The sequence below is a fragment of the Neolamprologus multifasciatus genome, chromosome 4 (genome assembly GCF_963576455.1).
Source record: "Neolamprologus multifasciatus chromosome 4, fNeoMul1.2, whole genome shotgun sequence".
Taxonomy (NCBI): Eukaryota; Metazoa; Chordata; class Actinopteri; order Cichliformes; family Cichlidae; genus Neolamprologus; species Neolamprologus multifasciatus.
Window position 1 is genome coordinate 5,873,408 of NC_140442.1, and position 20,948 is coordinate 5,894,355.

General features: G+C 38.7%; 2 protein-coding genes and 1 long non-coding RNA gene across 3 annotated transcripts in view; 1 reads left to right on the plus strand and 2 right to left on the minus strand.

The window, feature by feature from the left end:
- Positions 1-995: 995 nt before the first annotated feature.
- Positions 996-20,932, minus strand: LOC146519611 (uncharacterized). The gene is made up of 2 exons (XR_014873657.1): positions 20,192-20,932; positions 996-1,837 (listed from the first exon to the last, which is right to left on the minus strand). It is a non-coding gene; the product is annotated as an uncharacterized LOC146519611 (long non-coding RNA).
- LOC146519612 (uncharacterized) overlaps positions 2,038-20,948 on the plus strand; it is a 31,005-nt gene continuing 12,094 nt past the window's right edge. The window contains exon 1 of the mRNA XM_085156468.1: positions 2,038-4,507. The gene's annotated coding sequence lies outside the window, so the exon portion shown is untranslated. The remainder of the gene's footprint in view (positions 4,508-20,948) is intronic.
- Positions 9,787-16,018, minus strand: LOC146519613 (uncharacterized). The gene is made up of 4 exons (XM_085157518.1): positions 15,862-16,018; positions 12,688-13,312; positions 12,476-12,595; positions 9,787-11,480 (listed from the first exon to the last, which is right to left on the minus strand). The coding sequence occupies exons 1-4, from the start codon at positions 16,016-16,018 to the stop codon at positions 10,487-10,489; spliced, it is 1,896 nt and encodes a 631-aa protein (XP_085013644.1). The 3' UTR covers positions 9,787-10,486.

The following is a 20,948-nucleotide window of genomic DNA, read 5'->3' on the forward strand; positions in this document are numbered from 1 at the left end:
ATATAATATTTAAATTTTAATATTATATACCTCCCAATCAAGGGTTCATACGCCTTTTTCTGGCTCCAATTCAAGCACTTTTTAAGCACTTTCAAGGTCCATGTTCAAGCTTTCCCAGCACATGGCCAAAAAAAACCCCACAGAAAGCATGTTTCACTTTGCATCACCTCACTAAGACCATGTGAAAATGAAAACGAATCATCTTAGGTTGACTTAAAAAGCCTTTCTTTCCCACAAAACAGGAAAACTGCACCAAACATCACATATTTCAAGCACCCATGTGAACCCTGTTTACAGATAAATACAGATTCAATGAAACTGCACATTAATCCCATAAATATGAAGCTCTGACCTTCTATGTGACTGAAGGTTGATCAGTGACTAAATCAGTGGATCCTAACAGTGAGTCCGGAACACACTTCCTAGTTGCCCTGCACAGTACCTAAGGACTCCAAGGTGCAATTTGCTATTGCAATAAACTATTATTTATTTATCCACAATTAACAACTCTTGCACTTAATCTATAATAAAATGATGACAAAAAATATAATGAAATATATTTGAAATAAAAATTTAATACAATCAGTTTCTTAATGTATGTTCTTTAAAACACGGTGTGTGTTTATTAAATGTCATAATTATAATAATCCATAATTATGTGGATATGCATATTACATATATACACACAGAAGCAGACAGGATAAGACTAGTGTCATATCTGAGACAGTAACCAGGGCCGGACTGTTTCTGAAACCTCCATCATTTTCATTGTGCAACAACACGGCAGCAGAGGACAGTTTGATTTTGTTATGGGAATAAATCACTACTGGAAATCACAGGACTCAGATCAACACATGATCTGCTCAACGATCTGTGCCACAGTAAATCTCATGCAGTGCTACTTTTAAAACTCTCACATATTTGGACAATCTATAATCTTCTACCACAAAAACATACAATTGTTCATTGAAGTAAACACACAGAACAGTAGTGGATATTTTAAAAATGTGTTTATTTATTTTGATTTGCTGCTAACTGCAAGGATTTTATTTGTAGTTTTTGTAGTAGGAAGCACTGCAAAAATTACAAATAAAAAAGTGCAGTTAACAACTGCAGTGCTCTCCACTATGTAAAACCCTCACCTGAATTTTTAGGCTTTTCAGTTCAAGCCAATTAAATGAAACCCAAAAATTCAACCCCAACAATCAAATGATCCCCTATGAGCAAGCACTCTGGCAACGGTGGAGAGAAAAAACTCCCTTTTAACAGGAAGAAACCTCTGGCAGAACCAGGCTCAGGGAGGGGCAGTCTTCTGCCATGACTGGTTGGGGGCGTGAGGGGCAAAATAAAATCAAACATAAAGGAGAGCACAGCATATTTTAGAAGGGCGCCGGCCTTGAGGCAGACCGAAGAAACGGTGGATGGACAAAATCAAGGAAGATGGAGAAACCTTTGCTGAAGAACGGACCCTGCACCAGCGGGAACAGCGCCAGGATGAAGGTGGACTGTGGATGGAAAATATTATTACTGTTTTTAAGGGGTTTCTGGTCCACATCCACAATTACAGTAGGGCTGTAATTGTGGATGTGGACCAGAAGCCACAATTGTAGCAATCCCCGCTCTGTGGGGTCATGATTATTATCATGACCCCACAGAGCGGGACATTCACTTTAGCCGAAAAGCATTGCGATGGCCCAGCAAGCTGCAGGAACAACAATGGCCACTGTGGCAAGACCTAAACCTATTTTAAGTAGGCGTTTGGCACCATGACACCACGAACCATGGGTCTCAGCCTCCTCAGGTTCAGGAGCATTGCTATTTATTGTACACTGTGCTTCTTCCGCTAGGCGCTGATGATTTTCCACAGTTTTCCTGAGTTCTGCCTTTTCATTGCTATTTATTATACGCCGTGCTTCTTCCGCTAGGCGCTGATGATTTTTCATAGTTTTCCTTAGTTCTGCGTTTTCATTGCTATTTTTTATACACTGTGCTTCTTCCACTAGGCGCTGATGATTTTCCATAGTTTTCCTCTTTTTTTTTCCTCTTTTATTGTCACAGCGTGACAATAAAAGACCCTCGGCTAGCTCCAACAACGAAGCACTGCTAAAGGCTAATGCTAGCCAAACAGCCGGGTCGGTAAACCCACTGCTTGACTACGGTCATGACTACACGGCTTTTTCACTACCTCTCCCAATAACTGTGGACGTAATGGACGAGTTTCCACCTCTACCCGTCTCACCCAGCCAGTCTCCGGCGCCAAAGAAAGCCCTGCATTCAAAGGTAGATAGCGTGGATATTGTTGAAACTCTGTCAAAGCTAATTGACTATGTGCACGTTAGCATATGCTACTTCCGGTGCGGAAACTCCTGTGGGGAGCTTTGTTTCCGGTGTCCTATTCGCGCCCTGTTTACGGTCCAAAACAAGTTAAGCAAATAAATAAATAAAGCGGCGATTTACATTTCTATAGATGTCTCGGGCATTTACCCAATATATCTGTAAATGATGTTCATCGACTTGTCGATATTTTTCCCCCACGCCTCAGGGGAAAAGAGAAAATGGATTCAAATGTTATATTTCTCAGCTGTCCCTCGTTTATCGCAGGTGTTATGTTCTAAAAATAACCAGTGATAGGTGAAATCAAGTAGCCAATTTTATTTTTTGACGGTGCAAAACGTTTCGTGTACATCGTGGACATACAGCACTGCACTTCAGAGTCACACTGCTAGCGATAGATGCAGCGATTCTGTATTGTACAGGAGAGACGGAGGAGATCGTCTACAGCGATCAGGACGCAGGACGTAAAAAAGCATGCAAACTTGCACTAAAAAATCTGTGAAACAGCGAGGTGAAAGGTGAACCGCGTTATAGCGAGGGACCACTGTAATTTTGAAGGTAAGTCACAACATACCCTTCGTAAATACTAATGTATAGAAACCGTTACCAGCAATCATTAATTTTTTGTGTGGCTTTTTTTCACGGTTTGTTAACATGCTGTGTAGGTGTGTACTTGACTAGCTGATATCGACATAACGGAAAACATCTGGTTTGACTATTGTTCACCTGTAGTTTGAATGCTGAACATTTGCCTGTTTAAATCATGAGACCAGTCACTATACAGAGATGTGCTTCTGCTGCAGTGATGCAGTTCTGCTTGTGTTTAGTGATGTAAACAACTGATCGATCTAAACTTTTTAAACGTCAAAATTGATCATTAGATTTTTATGACACAACAGTGGTGAGTGTTCCCACCTTCTCCTCTTTGTAACTTAACGCGATCGTTCCGTTTTCGAGTTTTCACATCAATTTTGGAGTATATCTTTGCAGTAGCGATTGACCGCAAAGTAAAGCTACCGGAAATGTACAACCCCACATCCGGTCTCAAACCAGGAAGTTAGCATTTTCTCGTGCACAGGGTCAATTAACGAAAGAATGGATGACCTGGATCAGAAAAACTGGACTTTGCATGTGAAGAGATAAAAGATGTCAAATGCAGAGTGGGCACTTTGGAGCAGAAAATCTCCAAAGAGGAAGAGCGTATGACCAGCAAAGAATCACAGATCACGAGCGATACTCCAGACGGTGAAACCTCAGGCTGTTTGGTGTCAAGGAAGAGCAACAGGATGATACATGGAGAGTTGCTGTTGAGATTTGTCAGGCCTGTTGCCTGAATGTAAAAATCAACTTTCTGACACTGTACATCGGGTCGGCTCCAAACGCCCAAACAACATCAGTCCCAGACCTATTATCATCCAGTTCATCTCCCGCAGAACCAGAGATGTCTTGGCTGCTTTCCACAGGCTATCTCCATTCTTAAAGGAGAACCGGGACCTGAAGTTGGCTGAGGACCTTTCCTGAGAAGAGAGGGAGCGCCGCAGCAAGATGTGGCCTATTATTGAGAAGGCTCGCAGAGAAAATAAAAAGGCCTATTACGTCGGATGCCGGGGTTTTGTTAATGGGACGGAGGTTTTCCCGTCTTCAGAATGAGAGGTGAATACGGGGGAGCTAAGGAATAGAAAAGTCCCTACAATGTTGCACAGTTGTTTGGACTTGGTTGAATGTTTTTCATTGATCCTTCTGATGTTTTGGATCATTAAGTCTATGCTTCATTTATATTTCGAGGACACTTTAAGTTTCAGCACCTGAGTTGTACCTTAAAAAATATTTCTTGTATTTATGCCGAGTTATTTTCATCCCTGCAATGCTCGGTCCCTTAGTGAGGTTTATTTTTTTGTTAAGCACACAATATTGGTTCCTTAAATTTCTAGCGGTTTATTTTGTGTTTTCTTAATTGTCATTTTCTATTGTTTCCCTTAATGCCAGGGGGTTGAGACAGATCTGTAAACGTAAAGCCTTATTTTGTTTGGTAAGAAATATAAAAGTGATTTTTGTTTTTTCCAAGAAAGCCATTCTGTATCTGCTGATGTGAACTTCTGGAAGTCTCAGTGGGGTAACGATGTTTGGTATTCGCACGCCACAGAGAGGTCAGCTGGGGTCACAACACTCAAAGGTAGCTTCGGAGGTATTGTTCTACATTCAGATTGTGACTCTTTGGGTCATTATATTTGTCTGGTAGTAGAATACAATCACTCCATTTTCAGAATTTTGCTTATTTTTTCCGCATAGAAAAAAGTAGATCTAAAGCCAATACTATTCATAAATTGAATATAAATGGTACAGTCAGTGATGATGCAAAAATTATCTCTCGATTTTGTTGTAATTTCTACTCAAAGTTGTATGAATCCAATTATAACGCAAAGGTCGCTACCCAATTTATTGACTCTGTAAATAATGTTGAAATGATTAAAAGTGCTGATAGGCTTTTTTGTGACAGTCCAATTACTGAAAAAGAGATATTGACATCTATTGAATTTCTTAAAAACAACAAATCTCCAGGCACAGATGGGCTGGTGGCTGAATTCTATAAATCATTTTCTTCTCATCTTGCATCCTTTTTGTTGCAGGTTTATAATGAAAGTATTGAAAGGGGCACTCTTCCCCCCAGCCTTACTCAAGGACTTATTACTTTAATTCCCAAACCTAAGAAGGACCTACTTTTTATAGACAACTGGAGACCAATAAGCCTCCTATATAATGATTATAAAATATTAGCTCTATTGCTAGCTAGAAGAATGAAATATATTTTGGATGATATTGTAGATTAGACACAGTCTGGATTTATGACAAACATACACATCTCCAATAATATTAGACTCATCTTGGATATTCTGGACTACTCAGCATTAATATCTGATCACTCATTTATCCTTCTCCTGGACTTCTATAAAGCCTTTGACTCAATTGAGCATGAATTTATATTTCTTACACTTTCTTACACAGAAATTTGGTTTTGGTGATATCTTCTGCTAAGATATCAAAACTCTGTATTCCAATGCTAATAGTTCTATTAGAATGAAAAATGGCACCACTTCTCGTTTTAGTCTTAATCGAGGGGTACGCCAGGGTTGCCCAATTAGCCCTTATCTTTTTTTTACTTTGCACCCAAATTCTTGCCTCTCATATTTCGAATAGCACTGTGAAAGGTATAAATATAGCAGACAGAGATTGTCATCAGTCAATTGGCAGATGATACCACAATTTTTCTTAAAAATGCCAGCCAAGTGCCAATTGCTTTACATGTAATAGAAGATTTCTCAAAAGGGTCTGGATTGGTGCTAAACTTAAATAAATGTCAATTATTACCTGTCAAAGAGTGTAATGTTCAGAGTATTTGTAATATAACAGTTAAAAATGAAGCAACATATTTAGGTCTGATTATCTGCAAAGATCCAAAAGACAGAATTTCACTACATTTTCCCCCAATTATTAAAAAATCTCAAACCAATTTAAATCAATGGTTGCAGAGAGATTTAAGTTTAAGAGGAAGGGTATTGCTCTCAAAAGCAGAAGGTCTGTCTCGACTGACTTATGCAGCAATTTCTCTGCATGTGGACGGCAAAACTTGTAAGGATATTGACCGAATGCTCTTCAACTTCCTCTGGAAAAACGGGACACATTACATCAGAAAAAGTGTAGTGATGAATGACTATGAACACGGTGGTCTCAATGTTTTGGATTTTACTACTCTAAACAATACATTTAAGATTAATTGGGCTAAACATTTTCTTAAAAATCCAATATCCATTTGGAATTTTATTCCTCACCACATTTTCTCTAAGTTTGGTGGTCTAAATTTTATCTTTGGTTGTGATTATAATATAGATAAGCTTCCAGAAAACTTGTCGATGTTTCACAAACAAGTTCTATTAGCTTGGTCCCATATATATATATATATACTCAACTTTACACCCCATACGTATTTAATTTGGAATAATAGGAACATAGTGCATAAAAATAAATCATTATTATTTTTCTATGTGGGTTGAGAAACGGATTGTTTTAGTGAATCAGCTGTTTAATCCTAATGGGCAGCTTATGTCCTATTCAGAATTCTTAAACACCTATAAATTTCCAGCCACACCCAAAGAATATGCCATATTATTTGATGCAATACCTACGGGTATTATAATGCTTTTTAAAGGTATTCAACCTTGCATATCTTCTGTTTCTCCCCCCAACCCTTTGGATTCACACATAGGAAGAATCTGTCTAACAAACCATAGTAAAAGTAATAAGAATATTCATGCTTTGTTCCAGACAGAATCTCTAACTATTCCACATGTGGTCTCTTATTGGAATTCTTTTGTCAGTGACAGTGGACAATTCCTAACAAGTATCTGGTAACAAATAAAGTGAAGGAAGTCTCATTTAAGTCTAATTTAAAATACTGCATAAATTTTATCCTGCTAATCATTATATGACAAAGTTCAAAAGGGACATAAATGTGAACTGTGGATTTTGTGGAAGCCATCCTGAGACTGTGCAGCACCTCTTCTGGATCTGTTCATACGCTAGAACATTTTGGAAAGACTACACCCCCTGTGATATATTAATTTTGCCCTGGTTGTATACACGTTCTGTATACTGTTTCTCAATAAAGTTTAATAATAATTTTTAAAAAAAGGATCAAAGAGCGCTGTGGATCATTCTGCGCATGCTCAGATCATACATAATGAAATGAAATTTATTTTTAAATACTTTGCTTTATTTTTGCACAATGGGAGGAGGCGCTGTCGCGTCGTCCATCTTTTATACAGTCATTGGTTAAAATCATTAAATAAATATATTAACTGTAAATCATTTATACTATTTTAACATATATTTAGAGTAACTGCAGAAAAAACACTGCAGTACATCACACATTAACAAATCAGTGTGAATGCTGATTAAGCATTATGAAACACGTAGTGTAGTCCTTATTATGCCATTATACAACAAAAGCACACGAGTGAGAAGAAAGCAATCGTTGCAAATGTCATACATTATTTGATAGATGTAAGCTGTATGAATATGATATTACTAAAGACAATGTACTCATAGGTGATTTAGACTCATTGACGTACTGTTGCTGTCCCCAGAAAGGCAAAGTAACTAACATTCTCGGACTTTTTCCGCATGTAAAAATGAAATTGCATTTGTGATGAGATGATGGATTGTATGTTTGTCGGGAAATTTTTGGGAAGAAAAATGAGAAAATATTTGTTGTATTTCAGCATTTTCAAACACTGGTTCAACTTGGACAACTTGATTAGTGTTTCAGTTTGTTTTCCACGTTCACAAAATCGTTTCAGTTTTAATTATTTCTCAAAAGTCTATTTTTTTTATATTTATTTTAGTAAACAACATTATTTTTCACAACTAGTTTTAGCTTTTAGTTTCGTTTTGGTTTAACCTGGGAAGAAGCACCAATTAGCTGGCACGAACCGTAGCATAATTCCCCCACTGTAATTCCCCACAGCCGAGCTGCACAGTGCCAAGGCGACAGCGTATGCTTGAACGCTGAAGCCGTGTCCCTGCCGTGTTTCCTCACTGTAGCCGAGCTATTCGCTAGCCGGCAGCTGCACAGCATGGTCCGACCGGCGCATAACCTCTTTTTTTTTTTTTCGAAGCGATATGCCGGGGAAGGGGGACCAACCAAGGGGAAGCAACGGCCAGCTAGGGGGAACCAAGCTAAGGGATACCAGGGGAATACCGGGGCTACCAGGGGAATACCGGGGCTACCAGGGGAATACCGGGGCCACCTAGAAGGGAGAGAGACATCGCCCACGGAGGATGCCGAAGCAAGCTCTAACAGACGCAAGCACACAGTACTCTCAAGGTAAGCACGCACACACACACCAAGTGGAGATCAAACAATCAGATCAAACAGGGATTAGATGATTTACAGTTGGCTGACATCATAGAAGTAGACACCTTTTTAAATCTGTTCTCAAACCTAAAGCAACCTGTTACACTTTTGTTTGGTTTGCAAGCTTCAGATTAAAATCTTCCCACAGCTGTGGTTACAGCCCGAGAGGCAGAGATCTGATATAGGCACATCCTGCTGAAGATAAAGTAAATTCAAACAATGGTGAAAGTAATTTTATTTTATCACATAGTGTTTAACATGACTATTACTGATATAACCTCACAGGTACACCTTGTTGTTACTACGTTGGACCCCTCTTGCCTTCAAAACTGCCTTAATTTTTGTAAAAAAGTAAAGAGGTTTTGTAAGCCACACATTACTTTAGTCAAGTATGTACATTTAAACATGGTTTTAGCTTTCAAAGAGCAATACAAAGAACTGAATAACAATAAAAATTTACATATTTTATTACTTAAAATATATATATATTGCCCGGATCAACAAGGTCCACGTCAGGTGTTGAGGAACCAGGGCACCCTGACGAGAAGTGGGCTACTGGAACAAGAAGGCATCGGTGGGCAAGAGACGAAAACAGGGCGTTGTTGGAATGCTACTACGCAAGTAACCCTGGCAGAAGGGGTTACATGAATAGGATGAGGGACCTATGGATTCTTCGATACCCAACATCCACAATGACGGCAAAACAACTAGTAGCTCAGTGTTACAACATTCGAAAGAAGGGACTGCTCTCACAGCTAGAGATTGATGAGGTACAACATAAATGCTACGGCAAGGGGGAGCCAGGACGCCAGGTCAGGGGGGGAGATATCATCACCCCCACCCAAGATTGGGTACCAAGCCCCAAGTGCGATACGGGAAGGATCGTTGAGTGCGAGAGAAACTGACCTGAAAGATCATGGCCAAGCTTGAAACCTGGACCCCCCCGTAGCCGGTTACCAAGATTACGTGTACCCTCAGAAGGTCTGCTAGATGATGCTAATGCACTACGGACGATACCTACAGCCACAATTACCGACACTAACAAGCTGATATATATATATATATATATATATATATATATATATATATATATATATATATATATATATATATATATATATATATATATATATACATACATACAGCCCAGGGCAGCTGTGACAAATAAACGTACAGGTTTTACTCTAAGGACAATATGCACATATACCAACAATGACCTTTTTAAATACTGTAGCAATAAAATTAAGAGCATCACAGTTGTGGGAATTCTGTTTTGCTTCATCTGGAAGATATCATCATCATCATCATATATTTGCCTTTGAAACTGTAATTACAGCTGTCACATGTTTTATAAGTGAAGCTTGCAAATGTGTAAGAGGCCACTGGAAAAGGTATCCATGTTTATCACATTATCAGAGAGTCTGACTAAATGTTCTGAAAAAATTTAAATTCTATTTTTATGTAAAATATTGATTCTTAAACAAGAAAAACTACAACATCTATTTTTTTGTTTTAGTTTTCATCTAGTATTAAATCAACCACATCAACCACAGGCATAGCTTTTTAATTATATTCACTAAAACAATTCTGGATATTAACACATTTCACTGGATAAGTTAAAACTTTATATATCAACAGAGGGAAAATTTAAGGATACACGTATTTATACAAAAAGAAACAGACTACATTTACATTATGATCATTACATGTGATTAGTGCTGCTGTTAAATTACCAGTGCAGTACACACACAGCAGACTGGTCAGACTGGTACAAGAATATTTCATCTGTTCTAAAATCTATGCACCAGAACTTCATGTAATTACTGTGTAATAACAGAACTATATTACAGAAAAAATGTCTATATCTGGAAGTAATTCTTAAATAATGTTATTAATAAGGTTTTATATTTGACTGTACAAATAAAATGTTCAGCAGAATTATGTACAAATCACATATATTATTCAAATTTTGCATTGACAGATATTTTCTCTGATACTTTATATTGCAGTAATCACAACTCTAGAATATACATTTTTTTCAGTTGACTTATTGGCAATTAATGTAATTACAGCATGAGGATGCCTCGCTGCGTGCTGTTACTGAAAAGACCTACAGTCTGATGATTGCTTTCAAACATTTTCCACATAAAACGGCTCTATGATCTGATCATTTTTCAGTTAGCATGAGTCGAGCACTTCAGTGATCAGTAATTTACAACTGTTTCATTGCAGTTTTTTTAATCATTCAGCAGATGGTTCTACCCTTTCTGCTTCACTCTGTTTCTTCACCTCCATCTCCAGATAAATTGGAGTCTCCAGGACAGCCTTCTTTTTTTCTGATGTTGGCAAACCTTCATTCAGAGAGTCATGCATCTTCTGCCATGAGTCGATCTCTGAACGCCAAAGTGCAGCTCTGGCTCTGATGAATTGTGAGACTTCAGTCTCGCTGCCTTTAGCCAGACTGATGCTGTCTTTACAGATGAAGAAAATATCCATGCCGAGGAAGAGAGCATTAACTGCAATGAGACCTGCTCTTGCTGACTTGGAGAATGCAAGGGTCCCTTTGGCTGCTGCCTGACCAATATCTGGGATATCTGAAGCCACCCTGGGTGCATTACGTAACGCTTGTCCTTCTTGAGCCACAACTTTCCCAGCACTCGTGAGCAGCTCTTCAGTTTGTAACACCTTAACAGCAGAAGCGGCATCAACAAGTGCATCAATATCCTTTCCAATAGTACCAGCGTTAGCTGCAATCTTGCCAACTCCCACAACCATATTTATGTCAAGTGCGTCCAGTTTGGCGATGGTTTGACTGGTAACCTCCTCCAGACAACTCTGGAGACTCTGTACATCCTCCATAAAGTTCTTGAAGACTTCAGAGGCTTTCTTTCGTTGTGTAGCATTTACTCCAACCTCTGTTGCAGTGGTCACAACGCTGTTGACTCCACTGGTGATTCCCAGCCCGACTCCAGTCATTGTCAAAGCTAGAGAAACTCTTGCTGTGAAAGGAATTAATGCCAAACCAACAATGGACAGCACACCTCCAACTGCCCCCACGGAGCTGCCTGCCACACTGGAAATCTTTGCCCCCTTATTCATTTTGTCTAACTGAACAGCTGTCTCCTCCAGCTCCAGAAACTGCAGCATGGTGGGCTGTCGCTTGTCAAACTCGCTAATGAACCCATGGCACGGTTCCTCCTGGAACAAGAACACCATTCGGAACTGCTCGTTCATCCTGAGAGAAGAAATTTAAAAAGAATTAGTGGGGTGACACATTTTAAAATGTCAGCATGTTATTGCAATATTAACAATATTTGGGTTTAGCTTTTAAGGCTACATGACCAACAAAAACATGTCATGTGTCCTGCAAAACATTTTTTTGGTTGCAGGGATAAAAGTCCTCCCTGCAGCCCATGAACAAGACTAAAGGTTTAACCTCCTACGACCCAAACTCTTTCAAGTCATGCATTTTTAATTTCTCTTTGCTATTTGGGCTGATTGGGACCTGATGAATGTAAAAACAAAGAATTACCTGATTTTTTTTTTTACCTGATTTTTGTTTCTGAGAGAAATGAGATCCACATATGAGGACATTTGTTTTAAATTTTGATAGAACAGTGGCAGTATAATGTCCTCGTAAGTGGATATTAGGACTTTGTAGAGCAAAATTTTGTATTTTGGTCTAGACAACCCAAAATGTGATCTCCACATATGTGGACGCCAGGTCCTAGGAGGTTAAGAAACATCTACACTGGCTTCACTTTTCAGATCCAGAAGCTACATCATTTTTTTTTGTATAGTGTAGTGTCCAGGCAAGCATGTTTATCAGGGGTCTCGAACTCCAGGCCTCGAGGGGCAGTGTCTTGCAGGTTTTAGATGTGTCCTTGATCCAACACAGCTGATTTAAATGGCAAAATTATCTCCTCAACTTGTCTTGAAGTTCTCCGGAGGCCTGCTAATGAACTAATCATTTGATTCAGGTGTGTTGGCCCAAAGTGAGATCTAAAACCTGCAGGACACCGGCCCTCGAGGCCTGGAGTCCAAGACCCCTGATGCACTAGGAGTGAAACTGGTCTCACTGCAGCGGCAATGTCTACGTCACAGCACCAACATCAAAGGACATCTTATGCAGGCCTGTAGGACACCAGCAGTATCTGACCCCTGAGATGAAAAAACAAACAAACAAAACAAGCTCTGTGCTGACACATATTTTGGAACAGAAAAACTTACCTGATCTCATCAAGCTGATTTACGTGATCAAGCATTCTCTGTATGTCATCCTCAGACAAATCCACATCAAGATCAACCACAGTTTCTACAGCCATCTTCAGACCAAAGTCACTGAAGCAGCTGTGAAGAACGCATGTCAACTTATTTTATACAATAGATGATACTTAATGTGAAAAATTCCTTAATATTTTGTATATTATTTATTTGTTTACCTTTTGTCCAACTTCTCACAGATTGTCTTGGAGGTCTGTATGTATCTGTCTAGCTGATATGATGGGACTTCCATATTCTGGAGTTTGGGAAGGAAGAAGGCGTTGTCGTCTCTTTTAAACTCCAGCAGCAGAGGACAGATTCCTCGTGCAGCCAAGATGACAGCCTGAACATACTCAGGACTGATCCCTTCTGGAAGGTGTAACACCTGGTTCTCCGTGAACACATGCAGCGAGGTCACTGCCAGCTTCTCCACTGCATCCAGGAAGCTGCTGAGACTCTCCAGGCCACTTGCAGTGTCCTTCAACACTTCGACCAGCTCATTCTCCAGCTCTGCACACTTGCTGTCTACATTCACAGTCACCTTGCTCTTCATATACTCCACAAAGGCTTTACCTTTTTCCTCTGATTTAGTAACATGGTTGATGTTTAGGTCAAGTGCGTCAAGTCTATCTTTGATATCGCTCATCATTTCTACCTCGGTGTCTCTCCAGAGCATCCATTTAGAGAAGATCTCACAGAATGCTCTGACTGTGTGGATGTAGGTGAGGGTGTCTGTGGTGTAGCGGTATAAGGCCTCCTGTAGCTCCTTTCTGTAACACAAAGCATCATCTGTTTGTGAGGTTTCTAGGGGAATTCAAACAAAACTTGTACATGACAGCTCGGTCGCAGAGCTCAGTAAAAAGTGCACTACAGAACAACTTTAATAGTTTAAACACTTTTATTTAAAATGTACAGCACAGCACAGAGTCCAACACAAACCAAAAAATACTTCAGATTTTATTTTGCTAGTAGTGCTAAGTGGGTAGGCACTTGGTCCACAATAGCTAATATTAGAGATTTTGTACCAAAAATTCAATTTGTGGAAGAATCTTTGTTTAATCTTGGGCTAACATCTCACAGGATTGTCTTTCTCTTTTTAAGTTCCCTTTCGCACTATCCCTCTTCCCTTCTGTTTTTCTTTTCCTTCATCTTTCTGTCTCCCTTTCCTATCCCTCAGTCATGTCTGTCTCGTCTGTAACAACTGAAAATAAAATAAAGTAAATAATAACAACAAAGGTTGATCAAATGGACCAATACGGCAAGGCCGTGATGACCATTTGGCAAAGTAAATCCATTGGGTATCCTTGTTGGTCTTCAGACAACAATTCTGACGGCTAAAGAACCAAATGGGACAGGCAAAAAAAAAAATCCTTCCACTACCATGACCTGGATGACTGAGAGCCTACACCGATGTCTCACTGTGGATTTGATGCAGGATCCAAAATAATCATATAGATTTTCTTCATAGTCAGTTTGAAGTAATGATAACGGGGTTGTTTTTTTTGGGGTTTTTTTTTAAGTGACAAGAGTGCCCAGGGGAAAGCAAAAGATGACAACAAGTGTCAGCACTCTTTGGCACCAAAGGACAGTCCTACTCCTTCTTAAGACTGATGGTAAAAATGTAGATTTGGTATTAATGTACCCTTTAAACATTTCTATGTTTGTTTTGTAATTTAAGTACTTGAAATCTTTTTGAACCATTTTTAGTAGGTATACTATTACACAGTTGGGGTTTGTTATATTGTCTCTATTGTTCTAGTTCTTGTTTTTATTCTAAAGATGCACTAATATTACAGAGATTTAAATAACATGCAAATAAACCTCAGCAAAGGTTTGTCATTGTTTGATTAACAAAGAGTCTCCCGGTTGTGGACTTTTGTTAGCTCAGATACACAAACTGGTTTTGTACCAACAAAGGCCTGAAAGTCCCTATTTTGTATTTTACTAGCTGTTTTTATAATATAACCACTAGATGGCGCCAAATTACAAAAGGCTATGGCTCAGTAAATTGAGTTATTAGGACAGGTTTTAATAAAATGGTGCTGTTGCTGTACACCAACAGAAGATATAGCTCTTCTTCTTTGGCTGTGTACTGTGTATATTGTGCTTCATCCGTTTCTAATTTATTTAAACATGAATATTTGTCACCCAATTCCTGTCCTGATGGGACTTTTATTACTTATTATAAAGCCCGACTTCAGACATGCATAAGCAGGTAACATTAATGTGACTAAGTCATTTTGCCCTTTTGTTCAGGCCTCAATGGTTAGAGTGGTAGAAAAACACCTGGGATATTAATTAGCAGCACACTCATTATCAGATTGTTAATATTAATGCAACAGTGCTCATGTATCATGTCTGTTACAGTTGCAGTGTTTATGACTTAACCACAGACTTTGTCCTTTAATACATCTCTGTATAAAGTTTTTCTATAGCCCCTCCAAACGTTTATGTAAGGAGTCAATGTGATTGAAAGAAAGAAAAAAGCAAAGATATGTTTTTTGGGGAGTGGACATTGCATATTTGTACATTTTTTAGGTTTAAAAAGATTAAAATATAAAAAAAAATAAAAATAACATGAAAACTTGGATGTAACCGGAACTGAAGCTGATTAAAGTGAAAGAGTAGATACTATATTAAGGAAGACAATGTAAATGATATTGTAAAGTCATTAAAACAGAATACTCTGATTAAAAGAAACATGTAATTGGGTAGGATAATAATAATAATAATATTAAAAAACATGTACATGATGGGTATGTATACTTGTACCCAGAATTTAACAACTATAAAGTTGTAGCATGCCAGACCATCTTGATTGAATGTAACTTCGCTCCACGCAAGTTTTATGGTAGACATATTCATATTGGTATCTAATAAATGATTAATTCTTAGATTTTATCGAACGTTAATTTATAAATTGTTTCTGTCTTGATGTGTTTGTTTCAGAAAATGCAAGATGAAATTATTCAGTCAGCAAGACACTTGCTGCAGTTGCTGACATCATCCAACTGAACTGCTGCTGTGATGAATCATAATACAAGGTTTACTTTAGCAAGACTTATGAGTTAATGCTACATTTAACTAAATTGTTATATATTTTTTGTGTCCAATATTGTCTCCATATGATTTTGTTTTTTGCAGCATCTTGCAGAGAACAGAGTCAAGGTGGCCAGGGTACCAGCTTGGTCAACCCTGAAAGACCATTCGTTCATCAAGAAATGACCAGGTGAAAAAGTCATAAACTAAACACTCTGCATGAGCATGGAATTTAGGATGCAACTTTATATCTTACCTGCTCTACAGTCAGGGCTTGAATTACAACAACAGTAAATCACATAAAAAAAATATACTTTTGGTAGTTCTGCGTCTCTGTCTCTCTCCTCCAAACCCAGATGGCTGCTGGTACTGAACCGGGTTCTGCTGGAGGTTTCTTCTTGTTAAAGGGGAGTTCCTCTGCACTGTCACTTCATGCTGCTCAGTGTGAGGGATTGTTGAGGTTGAGTCCATATGTCCTGCGAACAACTGCTGGGCAATGACACCATGCAATCTTCTGGGATTCTTCAGATAGAAAACCTGTGAACTGCACTTGTCCTTGGTCTTCACAGCTCACCTTTTTACTGTTTATTGAATCAAAATGCTCCAGTGACATGGATTCTACATTGTAACTGATGTGATGTTCTATAAAGTGGTTTTAATAAAATAAAATAAAAAAAAAAAAAGGCAAAAATTTGTTTGTTTCTTTATTCAATTTTTGAACAGTGATACTCACTCAGTACATATTCAGTAAATGCAAATTATTTACACGGCAGTGCACTACAGGCATAAATCTAGACCCCTAGATAAAACATTATGGCATTATAGCAGTGACAACTCCTCCACAGTAGCAGGTGGGATTTTTCTTTTTTGAGGACAGCTCCTTTTACCTGTCACTACAGATGGTCTGTTTATGTTTTGATCAAGAGCCTTTTTTTGGGCAGCTGAAGAGGAGAAGTCTATCTTATGGCCAACCTCTGACTGTATCTTGGTCATATTACCCAGCAAAACCCAGTATGGAGGTTCATCTGTAACAGTCCTTGTGCCACAGATCAACACTGTTGCTTCTACATTAAACAGAAGAGCAGCGACATGACTGCAGGTCTCCGCGACTCCGGCCTTACAGGTGCAGTGGGCGGCTTCAACCTTCCCTGTGATGCTCACAGTGACCCATGGCTGCAATGCTGGTTCATTCAGTCTTTGAGAGTGCAGGACCTGAAACACACAAAGTTAATTTAAAGACAAGAACTATCAGCCAAGGCCGACATAAATGTGTTTTATCTACTTAATCATTAATGTAACAAAGTGTTTAGAAAGTTAGCACATACATGTAATTTTTCATTTCTTTATGTGTCCATCTATAGAACGCTGCATGTTATAGTGTAAATCTGCCTGTTCTCTCTCAGAAACCTGCCTGCAGAAAATGAACCTAAAGGATGTAATGCAAGGATGTCATCACTTTAGAGATGGAGAAAGCATAAAGTGACAATTATGAATCACTTAATATGATAAGGAGATTCTGCAGGTCATTAATCAATGTATAAAATTAAAATAAAATGTATTTTTAGTGACACAAGATACAAATATGGAAGCAAGATGTATAATCGCTCAGTTTGGGGAAATTGTGGGTAGCCTGCAAGGGCCTCAACCTCTCCATTCCCACAATGTGCAACAAATGGGCACAGCTGATCTTCAACAGTGGAAAATCGGCCAGTTACTTCCACCTTTAACGCAGCTTGTAGTCTTGGAGAGCAGCACACCAAAACTGCATGCACAACTTCTGCTAACAGTGGAAACGGATTAAGAAATCCATGCAAACAGATTCATAAACCGAAAGAATATTATTTTACAGGATTAATGATCATATCAGCCGCTGGCTGATCACAAACCCTGAGGGTGTATACAAGAAGCAGAGGGAATATCCCATTTAAGTTTAGATTGTATTTGTAAAGATATTGACCATATCCTTTTCTGAAAGTGTGGATATAATGGATGGGGTAAGGTACTGACATGCTACAACTTTATAGTTGTTAAATTCTGGGTACAAGTATACATACCCATCTTGTACATGTTTTTTAATATTATTATTATTATCCTACCCAATTACATGTTTCTTTTAATCAGAGTATGCTGTTTTAATGACTTTACAATATCATTTACATTGTGTTCCTTACATTTTCCCTAATCGTATGTTATATTAATCCTATATTTCCGTTTTAATATTTCTAATGTTTGCCTTGTTTTCTTCACTGTCTGGTCTGCCTCTGTCTTGCCTGTATGGATGCATTTACACCTAAATGTCCCCAACAAAGGATGTTTTAATTCACCACTATTCCAGTGAAACACAAGTCTCCCATCTTCCTGCTACCGGTCTCGAGTTTTTGTTCACCAAAGCACACACCAACTTCATACTGACGGACAGATCACTGCCCTTTTGCCGCCTTGTGGCTTTGGTTCACTTCACCTCACTCTTCCCCATTCTTGTCATTAAATCAGGCCGTTCTGCAACCATGGCAGCCATTCACTCTATGGCTTTATTCATGCTGTATTTTACCCCTTCACCAAAGGCCGTTCTCGTTTCCAACATTATATTTGCAGTGTTCGTCTATCTATCAATATCTGCGGAGTCTTTGTTTTTTTTACAAGTATCCTATTTTCTAAAGCACAGCATGTAAAGGGTAGCTCGGTTAGCAAGATGCTAGCATGTAGCGCTTAGTGAGACACGCCTCAGACGAGTTGAGCAAAGACCCCGTCTGTGTACTTTATACGTGAGCAACGGATTTAAATAAAATTAACGTTTCAAAAGACAAACTTGAAGATAAAAAACAATATACTTACCGGAGAACCGCCAGGGTTTGCCGCTTCCATCTTGCTGCTCCTAAATTCAAAACTGCCTCTGCAGACAGGCAGGGGAGGCGTGGAAATTGTATTCGAGTTAGTCAAACGTTTTCCTTAGTTCGAGTAGATGATGATAAAATAAAATAAAAAATAAATGGGATTTTAAGCAGGACTACGCGTTCTGTAATGATCTCTATTTAGGAGAAAAACTTAATCACTCACCTTTAAACAGCTCTCTTTTAGGAGACACACTGCTGGCTAACGGTGTCATGTGATCAAACAGCGTAATTTAATTGGCTGAGAGCCGCTCGACTCGATCTAGTGCTGATTGCTCTGGCTTGGGTCATTCAAGTTCATCACTTTTGCAGTTGTATTTTTGCAGGTGAATTTTTTGCAGGTGAATTTTTGCAGGTGAATTTTTTGCAGGGAAATTTAGAGGATAAAAATTCAGTGTTATAAATTCAATGTCTAAAAATACTTGAATTCTGATGATGCTATATTTCTTCCATACAATTTGCTATTGCAATAAACTATTATTTATTTATCCACACTTAACAACTCTTGCACTTAATCTATAATAAAATGATGACAAAAAATATAATGAAATATATTTGAAATAAAAATTTAATACAATCAGTTTCTTAATGTATGTTCTTTAAAACACAGTGTGTGTTTATTAAATATCATAATTATAATAATCCATAATTATGTGGATATGCATATTACATATATACACACAGAAGCAGACAGGATAAGACTAGTGTCATATCTGAGACAGTAACCAGGGCCGGACTGTTTCTGAAACCTCCATCATTTTCATTGTGCAACAACACGGCAGCAGAGGACAATTTGATTTTGTTATGGGAATAAATCACTACTGGAAATCACAGGACTCAGATCAACACACGATCTGCTCAACAATCTGTGCCACAGTAAATCTCATGCAGAGCTACTTTTAAAACTCTCACATATTTGGACAATCTATAATCTTCTACCACAAAAACATACAATTGTTCATTGAAGTAAACACACAGAGCAGTAGTGGATATTTTTAAAATGTGTTTATTTATTTTGATTTGCTGCTAACCGCAAGGATTTTATTTGTAGTTTTTGTAGTAGGAAGCACTGCAAAAACTACAAATAAAAAAGTGCAGTTAACAAAAGCAGTGCTCTCCACTATGTAAAACCCTCACCTGAATTTTTAGGTTTTTCAGTTCAAGCCAATTAAATGAAACCCAAAAATTCAACCCCAACAATCAAATGATCCCCTATGAGCAAGCACTCTGGCAACGGTGGAGAGAAAAAACTCCCTTTTAACAGGAAGAAACCTCTGGCAGAACCAGGCTCAGGTAGGGGCAGTCTTCTGCCGTGACTGGTTGGGGGTGTGAGGGGCAAAATAAAATCAAACATAAAGGAGAGCACAGCATATTTTAGAAGGGCGCCGGCCTTGAGGCAGACCGAAGAAACGGTGGATGGACAAAATCAAGGAAGATGGAGAAACCTTTGCCGAAGAACGGACCCTGCACCAGCGGGAACAGCGCCAGGATGAAGGTGGACTGTGGCTGGAAAACATCATTATTATTTTTTTAAAGTATAATTAAAGTAAATAAGTAGTAATACTAGTAAAGTATAATTGTGGGTAACTGTTAACTATAACAGTTACCCACAATTATAGCGCTCTGTCCCGCTCTGTGGGATCATGATAATAATCATGATCCCACAGAGCGGGACATTCAGTTCAGCCGAAAAGCTGTGAGATGGCCCAACAAGCTGCAGGAACAACAATGGCCACTGCGGCAAGACCTGAACCTACTAGTAGGCGCTGTTTATTTGCCACAGTTTTCATGAGATCTGCGTTTTCTTTCCTAAGTTTTTTGAGCTCTTGCCTGAGATCTTCGTTTTCTTTCTTAATATTTTTCAGGTCTTCAATGGCGTCTGACTTTTTTTTCTCACTATTTTCGAGCTCTTGCTTGAGATCTGCGTTTTCTTTCTTAATATTTTTCAGGTCTTCAGTGGCTTCTGACTTTTTTTTCTCACTATTTTCGAGCTCTTGCTTGAGATCTGCGTTTTGTTTGTTAATATTTTCGAGGCCTTCAATGAGTTCTGACTCGTCTTTCTTACTATCTTCGAGCTGTTGCTTGAGATCTGCGTTTTTTTCCCTACTATCTTCGAGCTGTTGCTTGAGATCTGCGTTTTCTTTTTTAATAACTTTAATTAGAAGTGCTATGTTTCTGTGAACTTGAGACATACTCGTCTCAACAGCCTGAAACTGCACTGTTGGTGACTCATCTCCACTATCACTTCCAGAAGGTAAGTTATTTAATGAGTCCTGTGACATTTTTTAAAGGTTTAAGGCACGGTCTCACGGGTTAAATACGTATTAGCTTTGTCTAAAACAACGGTCTGTTTCTGAAAATGCTCCAATGTAAACCGTTAAAGGAGCTCCCTATTTAAGCACTAGCAGAGAACGTGACGTCGAACGTGACGTCAGAATGGTCCTTTGTGAAGATCAAAGGATCAAAGAGCGAGGGGGCGTTCCCAGATGGCCGAGAAAGTACACGCTTAG

Bases quoted from the DNA above. Each gene is read 5' to 3' on its own strand.
- LOC146519613 (XM_085157518.1), bottom strand. From the start codon at position 16,018: ATGGACTCAACCTCAACAATCCCTCACACTGAGCAGCATGAAGTGACA. The intron at 13,313-15,861 runs GTATATTTTTTT...GAATTCCCCTAG, and splicing joins GAGACGCAGAACTACCAAAA to AAACCTCACAAACAGATGAT. The intron at 11,481-12,475 runs GTAAGTTTTTCT...TTCTTCTCTCAG, and splicing joins AATCAGCTTGATGAGATCAG to GATGAACGAGCAGTTCCGAA.